The sequence below is a fragment of the Notothenia coriiceps genome, unplaced genomic scaffold (genome assembly GCF_000735185.1).
Source record: "Notothenia coriiceps isolate Sejong01 unplaced genomic scaffold, NC01 NC01_scaffold00032523, whole genome shotgun sequence".
Taxonomy (NCBI): domain Eukaryota; kingdom Metazoa; phylum Chordata; class Actinopteri; order Perciformes; family Nototheniidae; genus Notothenia; species Notothenia coriiceps.
In genome coordinates, this window is record NW_011365224.1 from 25,033 (window position 1) to 35,592 (window position 10,560).

A 10,560-nucleotide genomic window follows, 5' to 3' on the forward strand; every position below is an offset into this window, starting at 1 on the left:
GTGTGCCTTGGCAGTCTGGAACATGCAGGATGAAGGATTAAATTGTACAGTGGAAACTTAAAAAGAGCTCACATTCGAGACACAATGTGTAGGATTTTCTTTAAAAAAACAACACGCATAGAAATCCTCCCATTCATCATTTACAACCCTCTAGAGGTGTGTCTGTATCTGCATGACCCCTTCACCTATTTCTCTTTTGGGAAGTTGGTGGGCGTCAACCTCTAAAATCGTAGCGACCAGGTGTCAGATTGTAAGCATACATCGGATAGTAAGCTAGGAAAAAGGTGCACGAAACAAATATATAGCGAGGTGATGTCACATTAAACGCTAAGCAAACAAAGTGTGTTCCAAATCAGAGGTGAGTGAGTCTCAGGTTTAGCTTTCACTCGCTGGAGAGCGACCCCCCCCCCCCCGTCGAGCCGCGAGGAGTGCGCAACTCTAAAAGTTGTGTTTACAAAAACTACTCCCTGTCCCTTTAAAGCTCTCATTAGCATTGGTTTTTCAGCTGTGTAAAAAAACTATGTTCGGACCTTTATATATACAGTCTATGGTTCGGACACATACAGTAAATGCACATTTCATACACATTGATAAACGGTATCTATACATAGTTTATATGCAAAGTTAATACTTTTTCAATTGTGTTTAAGACACTTGAAAACTTTCAGAATTTTAAAATAAAGGTTGCAGCAAAACTGCACCTACAACAATTGTAAAATGTTGTTTATAGGACAAATGTGTTTGTTATTTTAGAGTGGCTGAATGTAATCAGTACATCATAACACATCTAGAGAAAATACCCAAATAGATCCATCAACAGCACAACCAATAGTAGGAATTATGGGGGTTTTTCTACAGTATATATCATTGCTGTGATCTACCACTAGACTGCAGTAGTGTGCTACAGTCAGCATCAGTGTTGGTAATTGGGTTGAGGATTTGTGAAACACACACACACACACACACACACACACACACACACACACACACACACACACACACACACACACACACACACACACACACTGTTGGCTGAAGTGGTCAGCTGCAGGTGACAGCGGACAGAAGGACACTGGTGGTTTTTGACACCAAGGGGGGGTGAAGCCTATTCACTGTCACCCATAGTGTCTTTCTGCAGTCACATATTGCACCCGACTACAACGCACACCACAACAGATTCTCCATCAGCATGGCCATCACCGACTTCCTCGCAGCCTCCGATATCGCTTTGGCCATCAATGCTTGTGAAGGTGAGGATAGTGGATAGTGATTGTTTGAAAAATAAGTGAGTCTTGCTATTCGTCAAAGGCCTTTGTTTCTGTATTTTACCGTTTGGTACATCTTCTTGTTAACTGTCTGGATCTAATCAAGTTTGATGTGTGATTTTTTTTTTTCAGCAAAGGACTCATTTAGCCCGAAGATGTTCTTAAAAACTGTGGGTTTATCCAAGAAAAATACAACAGAGATCAAGAGAATCTTTACGATTTTGGACCAGGACAAAAGCGGCTTCATAGAACAGGATGAGTTACAGTGAGTTTAATACACACAACATACAATCCTGTTCTATTGCAATTCAACTATAGGTAGTTTCCTGCAAATGCATGACATTTAATGTGGTTAGAAACTTTGTTCTCATTAGTTTTTTTGTGTATTTGGTGTCTTTTTTTCTCAACCTGTGCTTATCCGTGGTCTTCCTGCAGACTGTTCCTGCAGAACTTCTCCAAAGGAGCGAGGCCCCTGACGGCGGCGGAGACCAGAGGCTTCCTCCTGCAGGGCGACTCCGATGGAGACGGGAAGATCGGCTTGGAAGGTAGGAAGGTGTAACTGAAGATGAGGATCTATAGGTTTCTATTTGTTTGAATTAGTATCAATGTTTACAAGGTAAATGAATTGCTTTAATGCTGAAAGGAGACTGAGACCAGGGTCAGATTGTGTGAAGAATACATGTGTAGCTACTTACTAGAGTAAAGTGTAGGAGAGCAATCTGAAGTGATCAGGTGACTTTCTGTATTTATTCTATAAGAGCATTTATAGCCAATCAGATGGGAGGATTTACCCTACAACTAACATATTCTTACATTTGACTTATTCTGCAAAAACAGCTGTGAAGCAACGAGGTTGTGAATAATGATAGAAAGCTTTTATTGAAGAGAAATTAGGACATTGGCTGAAACAGAAACTTCATTAAAGAAAAACAAATAATCCTGGGATTTGTTTATTTTAAAATGCGAGCACGGGAAATGAAGATGCATTGAAAATGACTGCAAATCCGACACAGCTTTATTCATGTTGTGTATTTTCATAATGCACACAATGCAAATAGAAGGCTATACATGCTGAAAGAAACAAACAATAACATGTGAAAAAATCAACAAATGATTGTCAAATACCATTTATTAATCACAAGGCATATAGAAATAATGTAAAAACATAATAATTAAAGATAGAAACTGAAGATTTTATGCGAAATTATTGCTGCTGTTTCACTTTTTTACGACATTACATTGCATTTAGCGAATTACAATAAGTGCGTTCGATCAAGAAGATACAAACTTGAAGAAAACAGAATCATATAAGTACATCAGGTTTCATAGAGCTAAAACATTTCAAGTGCTACTCAACTGGCTTTAGATAAGCCAGTCCTTTATTAGTATATAAGTGCTTTGTTAGTAATTCTATCGCTCGAAGTGGAGTCGAAAGAGATGAGTCTTCAGTCTGCACCAGAAGATGTGTAAGCTTTCTGCTGTCCTGATGTCAAAGGGGAGCTCATTGGAGCCAGGATAGCAAACCCACGTGTTTCTGCTGATGGGAAATATTAAAGTAACTTAAGTGCAGTTATATCAATCAGTGTCAATTTACTTTAACATGGTTGTAGTTTAATGAAATATCAGAAGTAATACATACTGAATGTGAAAGAACAGATTAAAGAAATGTCTAAAACTCTTGTCTTTCTTCTCTTTCCAGAGTTTTCCGCGCTGGTCAAGTCCTCATAAATCATACGTCACCCCTATGATTTGTGTCATGGTGATAATCTCAGGGTGCTCTCTTTTCAATATTGTTTGTTATCTTGAGTAAATAATAAGGAGTCATCCAGGGACCGTGTGTGTTGTAGTTGTAACGGAAAATAATGCGTTAAAGAAATGAAAATGAATTAAATGTTTCCTTTCTGCTATGTGTCTTTCCCTGCCAGAAAAGTGAACAAATAAATATCATTTTTCTCTGTGAAGTGTTTCAGAGTGTTTTTTCTGCAGCGAGATGCACATCCTCGTGTGTATTGTTGTTGTTGTGTTGTTGTGATGTTATATTGAGCTCTGCAGGGTCACGTTTGTCCAGGCAGGCTTTGGTTTCTCCAATTAACGTCACGAGCCGATTTCCCTGTGTGCAAATGAGGTGTTTGTCGTTCCGGCAACTTCAATTTGACACCGTAGATGGGGTCATTTGGTGCGATTTATGTGTTTACACCTCAGCAACATTTCACCTATTGTCTATGAAATACTTATTTTGGATAAACTATGACAACTTAGCGATTGTTCTCCACCATAAATCCAGTTCAATTTGGACTTTACATCATGCTGACTTCATCATGACCCTTGAAACAATTTAAAATGTATAAGCTCAAGGCACAATCTGTCTATTTTATGTTATTAGTTCATAATGTTTTCATCAATTAATTATTATTTACCTAAGGAGTAATACTACATTTGAAGTCCTGCAATTGAAATAAGTAAAATTGCAAAGTGTTAGCAACAAATCATTCTTAAAAGTAAAAAAAAAGTAAAAAACCATCATGCTGAAAAGCTCATGTCAGTGATATATATTATTGATTACATTGATGCATTAACATATAAGCTTCAGTATCTTTCAGATGAAGGAGGTGGAGGTTGTTTTGACCACTCTCAAACACTACAGGGCTGAAAAACAGATGATTATTTTTTGTTAATTGTATAATGGAAACACTACATGTACCTTGAAATTGCACGTACAGTAAGTAGTACAGATGAAGAATAACAGCATTTGTGCTTTTTTTGAAGATACTTTGCATTTCCAGGAAAGCTATTCAGTAATAATAAACGTTATTTATCTAGCACTGTTCAAAATCAAGTTCACAAGTTGCATACAATACAAAACTGTATATAAGAATACATAAACATACATAGCAATCACAAGATGAGAATCAGTTCAATGCAGCCTAGAAAAAGAAACAGATACAAAGAAGATTCTTACTCTCTGGAATGCCTTTTTAAATGAAATGTATTTTTAATAATGTATTTATGCTGTATTTGTTCTTAAATGTATTTTGCTTTTAATCTGTAAAGCACTTTGAATCGCCACGTGCTGAAAAGTGCTATATAAATAAAATTGCCTTGCCTTGCTTTGCCTTGGAGGAAATGGCATCAGGACGGTTCAGCTGTATGGCTCCACCTCCACTGACCAGAAATGTTATTTGGTGTGAGCTGCAGCTCGTGGTGGAGGTGGTGGTGGGGGGGCACAGCTGGAAAACACGCTTTGCGATGGGAAGCGTCTGGCAGAGCCTCGGCCTGCAGTGACCCGGTTTTCAGTGCCAATCTTTAGCTAGACTTCTGTCAATGAAGCACATTTAATCTGCTACTTTCTGTCACATGGCAGTGAAAGTAGGTCACTGCTATTTAATCTGCAGCAGGTGGAGCACCAGAGAAACCTCTTAACTCATTAATTAGTTCACAAAGAAGGGAAACATTTATATTTACTGCAGATTGAAGCATTAAAGGTGATAGGAACATCTCAATGTGGTTGTTTTTTTTCTTAGAATGTCTCCGGCTCGAGTACAACACATTCACATACAGCCTGCAGGTAACAATGAAATGAAGGATACTTTATTGAGGGTGATAATACTTTATAGTTAAATAAGATTTGTTTTTTAGGTAGCATGGATACACACTATAGTTCCTGTGTTATTTTCATCCTAAATACCTCAGGTTTTTTCCACAGTCCTGGATGCTCGGTATAGGGAGAGTAAGATTAAGCGTTCTAAATATTTCACAATTTCCGTTTTTCTTTATATTTTTCTCACAAATGTACATTCTCACAGTCTCTGTCTCAAATTACAGACCTGCTCCATTGCCCTGCTTGATGGGTTTCTTCCCCGCTGTGAGATATGTGTAATATAAACCTGATATTGAAGAAGGGCAGGAATAGTTCCAGTATCTGTGGCAGAGTCGGTTGAGGTGAGAGACCTCACTTGACCACAGCAGATTTGAAAGACCACAGTTTCCCTGCTAAACCTAAAGAACATTTGAAATAGAAACTGTATATAAGTAAGAAGCTTCTGAGAAATCCCACATCAGAAGCCACTGGAGTGGAGGAAGTGGAGGTTGGATACACATTCAAAGAGATCAGTTTAAACCAGGGGTGTCCAAACGTTTTCCACCGAGGGCCACATACAGAAAAATATACGAAGGGCTGGGCCACTCCCTAGAGGTATTTTGCCTCATAAGTTAAGTTTTAAGTCAGCAAACTCAATCTAATGTGGGTTGTTTGAAAATGCTTTAAGAAACAAAACAGCCTTCATCACAGCCCTCCAGAGGGTTTCATTTATTATGTTGGCAACTCATTCCTTAAAACAGGGGCCTCAGATCGCTTATTATTAGTGGAAATATGAAGGGTATATTTTACACTTGTTTTACAAATAAGTTATTGGGGTTTTTCTTATCAAGTTAGATTTGTTATGAAATGTTTCCAACTTTAATTGACTGGATTTATTTAAAAAGTGGGCTTATTAACACATAAATACAGTGTAATGTTTACATATATATGTAAGAAGTACAATACAAGACAAGCACAAGTTTAATTTGTGGGCCATATTCCATTATACTTTCAGAATTGGCCTAGGGCCGATTCAAAATGGTCCGCGGGCCGCATTTGGCCCCCGTGCCGTAGTTTGGACACCCCTGGTTTAAACGTTTATAGTACAGGTTTGATACAATAAAACTCAAATCTGCTTATATTTTAATATCATCTCTATAAGTGGCCACATCTCAACACTGCCACCTCATGTTTAATAGACAAACAACAGCCTGCATCCGTCATGAGATCAAATATGGGCATGGAAAGACCCTCTGCACACTTTAATTTGAATTGTGTGGTGATTACGCAACCGCCCTGTGGTATTAACACTGACGCGATGAGATGATGATGATGATGCCCACGATATCAGTTGTTGATGTTTCCCAAAATAGCATCACAAATAGTTTCATCACCATAATGAGAAATGGACTGAATGGCTGTAAGAGCTCCTAAAATAAAACTTGGCTGTCGCTGCTCAGCCGCATGTAAGCAGATTATGATTATATGTTTGAATAAATTCAATGACCTGCTATCCAATCACAGCCCCTCCCCTGTTGGGGTCTCCATTTACACCCTCTGGCAAATACAGAGTTTACACTAGTAAAACATTCATTAGACTTTGCAAAAATCTCCTTATTGTGATTAAAACGCTAAACTGTGCACGGTAACTTCCTGCAGCTTCATATTACGTTGAGCCAAACGCGTCAGAGCAAAGAGTGTCATTGGATCTGCATAAAAAATGTAAAAACCCAAAACAAATAAAAACCAATATCATTTTTCCCCCCTATGTCACCACATATACCTTTGCTTGCGACAAGAAATCACAACAACCAGACAGTTCTGGCACTGGCATGCCAGCGAAGCCATTGCAGACATTTTACGCATGCCAATTACGCACAGGCTCATTTTCACCAAAACTGTCCAGGTGATTCTGATGGGATGACTTGTGATTTTTTATTAGCTAAATAATCAGAAATAACTACATTGTATTTTAAAAGTCCTTTTTATTGATCAAGGAACCACTAAGAAGCCTTTTTGGGCTGAAATGGCGAAGTAAACTGCCATTTAAAGGGCCATACACACCGTTTAATTTTTAAATGTAAAAGTTACATTGGAGTTTCATAAAAAGCCTTTGATTAATAATGAGAAGTATCTTAAAATACTGATAAAAAAGTGAAAATAGTGTCATTTTTAAACATATCTGATAAGTAGCTGAACTAACTCATGCTATAAAAACCTGCTTTAACTGTCTGATCATTTATTATAAGAAATGTACAAAATGTTTCACTCCATACTGCCAGTTAAACGGATCAAAACGACATGGCCACAGAGTACGTTTCACCCAAATCAGCAGCGTATATTCTTAGCCCTATGCAATATCAAGCACTTTTGCATAGGCATACACTTAGCCTACCATTTAAGCATCTTCATTTATGTGCATATAAATAGATCAGCTCTGTCTACTGGACACATTTTTCGACCGACTGCTTTGACTGCTTTGCACACAGTGTCAATTACATAGCCTATGCATCATATTTCGGGCGAGTGAAGGTATATAAGCTCGCAGGAGAGGCTGAAGGGTTCACTGCAGTGATCTCATTCAACTGAACGAATCCACTCTAGTCTCTAGATAAACCCCAAGGTGAGTTTCAAAGAGGAGCAGCAAACCTTTAAAAATCTACTGCCTGAAAGCAAAGAGAGCTTCAGGGGCTTCGACTCCAAGCAATGGGATTTAAAAATCGAGGAAAGGGCCAGAATCAGAAGCTCAGAGTTTGGACTAACTGAGGAACCAAATGGAGAAAAAAAAATCTATTGCAGCCAAAGGATATTTTGCCTTGGAGGGCTTTAATTTTGAGAAAATTGGACTACCTTTTTCTGATCATTTTGGGGCTGCCAGAGAGGAATACTCACAGCAAGCAACAAAGAAAAGATATACTGCATGCCATTAAATAAGTTTACATGTAGCTTTTTAACTTTGACCGCTGTAATGTAGAAGTGAGGGGGCTTAACATGCTAAGATTCAAAGTGCTTAACTCTGTCTGATTCGCTGCAGCTCAACTGATGACTTGTCCTCTGCTCTCCTCCCTCAGTAAAAAACAAAAATGGCACTTGCAGGAACCCTGAAGGAGGCTGACATCACTGCAGCCCTCGCAGCTTGCAAAGGTAAACCACACGGACATGACACAGCATTGTTCAGGACAGATGCTCAAAAACAGGCAACTCGTCATATTTCAGTATTCTTACTCATTTAATGCCGACTTTCCTGCAGCAGAATACCATTTCTAACTCAGAATCACACTACCAGATTACAGCAAATGGGACTTTCAAAGCAATTTTTGCAGCTTTGAAATGTAACTAAGTACATTTTTAAAGTGCTTCAACTTTACTTAAGCACTTACTACGTCTACTTTACTACATTAACTGCATTTGTGTACTCCTTTACACTTTTTGATGACTTGAGTTACTCTCAGGTTTCGATCATAGATACAAAATATATATCACCTTCTGAATTATAACAGTTTAAGATACTCAGCTAAATTACTTTTACAGATGCAACATGCAATAGTATACACAATTCAATCTAATATAACGTATATAATCCAATTTTATATATTCTATATTACTCTCAAATGGGCTTTTTGATGCTACTATTGTTGTGCCTGACTTAAGTAAGAGTCGAATGCAGGACATTTCATTGAGATATAGGATTTGCAACACTCATAAATAGTGGTATGTACTTGAGTAAAATATCAAATTACTTTACCCAATGAACTCTTAACATATACAACCATTTATTTGAACTTGTATCAGTAAAGAAAAACCTCTTAAACGCTGATTGACAGTCAGAGCAGAGGTTTGGGAAGAATAGAAACAAACCACCAGACCTTGTAAACGATACCAGGACAAAACACACTTCAGTTTCTGTGTGAAATTCCTAAAACATCTGATCTCATATCTTTTCCTCACAGCTGCTGAGTCTTTCAAGCACAAGGAATTCTTCGCTAAGGTCGGCCTGTCCGCCAAGAGCGCTGATGACATCAAGAAAGCTTTCGGGGTCATTGACCAGGACCAGAGTGGCTTCATTGAGGAGGAGGAGCTTAAGTAAGAACACCTCTTAGACCCTCACTTAAGAAACTCTAAACTATCTCAATTCTACCTCATACTTAACTTACCACTATCTCAACTCTACATTAGAGTTAACTTACTTAACTTATCCTGAAAGAAATACAATGAGAATAATTGAATGAGATTTTCTGACATCTACAAACTCTCAAAACCAATCATGATCATGCAGAATAAATATTGAAATGCATTATTTACTGAGTGTCTCTCCTCCTCTCCAGGCTGTTCCTGCAGAACTTCTCTGCCGGTGCCAGAGCTCTGACCGATGGTGAGACCAAGGCTTTCCTGAAGGCCGGTGACATCGATGGTGATGGCATGATTGGAATCGATGGTAAGAAGAAAAAAAATGGGAATCTTATCTGGAAATAAAACCAAATTAAGAAGCTTTAAATATATCTAAAAATATCTTGAAATAACCTTTTTCTTTCTTTGTCTTCCTGCAGAGTTCGCCACCATGGTCAAGGCTTAAATGGAGAATCAGACAACATCCTACATCCATTCTCTTAATTAAGGAACAACTTCAGCCAAGACATAGTCCTCTCTTTTCCCTTTCACTCTCTCTCTCCCACTCACTACACCAGTTTTATACAATTGACCTCTCACCCCCCTGACCGAAAAAACAAGCCTCCTCTCTCTCTCTGTCCACGATGAATGTACCTTTCGAAGTGTATAGCTTGGTTGACTTGTGTCTTTCTCTCTCTCTCTCACTTCTGTCCTCATTTTATTATGTGAGTTTTGCTTATTGTGAAATCAGCGATGATGCACTTTGATGGAAAACGGGCGAATGATGAGATCATAATAAAGGTTCTTTTTCAATAAAGTCTGACTGGTCTTCAATATGGTTCTGAATTAGAAAATCGAAAAATGCTTTGACAGCAAAGGTACTTTTTTTGCAACAAAAACAGGAAAAATAAACTCATTTTGCAAAGTGAATCTCAGCAAGAGATCTTAAACAGTTCCTTCAAAGAAAATCTCAAAAAAGAAATCATGAAAACGCCACAAAGCAAATGGAAACCACTTTGGATACAAGCAACAGCAAAGCCGAACAGTAAACAATTAGCTAAAATGCTAATCTGATGCAACAGCAGAAAAAAGAAAAGTCAGCAAAGATACTCTAACGGGCCTAATACTGACCAATCACAACAGAGCCGGCCAGCTAACCAATCAGAGCAGACTGGGCTCTGGCTTCAGACAGAGGGTGAAAAGAGGTGCTGCAACACAGGCAGTATGAGACATCTCACAGTAGAGACACTACATACTGATATGAACCTGAAAATGGGAATAATATTTCCTCCTTGAGCATATTTGGAAAAGGAAAAGCAAACAAAGCATATGGTTGTTTCTAAAAATCAGTCATTGAGAAGCACCAGACTTAAAACTAGTTTGACACTTATCCCTCAGAGAGAATGTCCACAATTGTTTATTGAAATTTTTAATTGGAGGTGCTGTTCCCCTTTAAACATGCTAACATTAGCTTACACAATTGCCACTGTTTACTAGTGTAACACCAGGTATGGTTAGTAGCAGCAAATTGATTGGGCGAGAGTAAGAAAGTGATGCTACTTCTTTATAAAAGTCACAAAGTCTCACACTATCAACATGAAGAAGGTCTTT

The 10,560-nt window shown here is 38.2% G+C and overlaps 2 protein-coding genes across 3 annotated transcripts; both read left to right on the forward strand.

Moving 5' to 3' along the window:
- Positions 1-1,123: 1,123 nt before the first annotated feature.
- On the forward strand, positions 1,124-3,226 carry LOC104960902 (parvalbumin, thymic-like). Its single transcript, XM_010789078.1, has 4 exons — positions 1,124-1,250; positions 1,398-1,530; positions 1,701-1,810; positions 2,965-3,226. The coding sequence occupies exons 1-4, from the start codon at positions 1,190-1,192 to the stop codon at positions 2,991-2,993; spliced, it is 333 nt and encodes a 110-aa protein (XP_010787380.1). The 5' UTR covers positions 1,124-1,189; the 3' UTR covers positions 2,994-3,226.
- Positions 3,227-7,369: 4,143 nt separating this feature from the next.
- On the forward strand, positions 7,370-9,767 carry pvalb3 (parvalbumin 3). 2 transcript variants are annotated; one of them, XM_010789079.1, is made up of 5 exons: positions 7,370-7,465; positions 7,914-7,986; positions 8,793-8,925; positions 9,168-9,277; positions 9,390-9,767. In XM_010789079.1, the coding sequence occupies exons 2-5, from the start codon at positions 7,926-7,928 to the stop codon at positions 9,413-9,415; spliced, it is 330 nt and encodes a 109-aa protein (XP_010787381.1). In that variant the 5' UTR covers positions 7,370-7,465; positions 7,914-7,925; the 3' UTR covers positions 9,416-9,767. The 2 variants fall into 2 exon arrangements, with proteins under 2 accessions (XP_010787381.1, NP_001290224.1); NM_001303295.1 differs by lacking the exon at positions 7,370-7,465 and having other exon boundaries at positions 7,926-7,986; positions 9,390-9,415.
- The last annotated feature ends 793 nt before the right edge of the window (positions 9,768-10,560 follow it).

What these genes read in the sequence shown, in the direction of transcription:
- LOC104960902 (XM_010789078.1), top strand. Translation starts at nt 1,190, where the DNA reads ATGGCCATCACCGACTTCCTCGCAGCCTCCGATATCGCTTTGGCCATC. An exon ending in ATAGAACAGGATGAGTTACA is followed by an intron (nt 1,531 to 1,700) that starts GTGAGTTTAATA and finishes GTCTTCCTGCAG; the next exon opens with ACTGTTCCTGCAGAACTTCT. An exon ending in CGGGAAGATCGGCTTGGAAG is followed by an intron (nt 1,811 to 2,964) that starts GTAGGAAGGTGT and finishes TTCTCTTTCCAG; the next exon opens with AGTTTTCCGCGCTGGTCAAG.
- pvalb3 (XM_010789079.1), top strand. Translation starts at nt 7,926, where the DNA reads ATGGCACTTGCAGGAACCCTGAAGGAGGCTGACATCACTGCAGCCCTC. An exon ending in AGCCCTCGCAGCTTGCAAAG is followed by an intron (nt 7,987 to 8,792) that starts GTAAACCACACG and finishes TTTTCCTCACAG; the next exon opens with CTGCTGAGTCTTTCAAGCAC. An exon ending in ATTGAGGAGGAGGAGCTTAA is followed by an intron (nt 8,926 to 9,167) that starts GTAAGAACACCT and finishes CCTCCTCTCCAG; the next exon opens with GCTGTTCCTGCAGAACTTCT.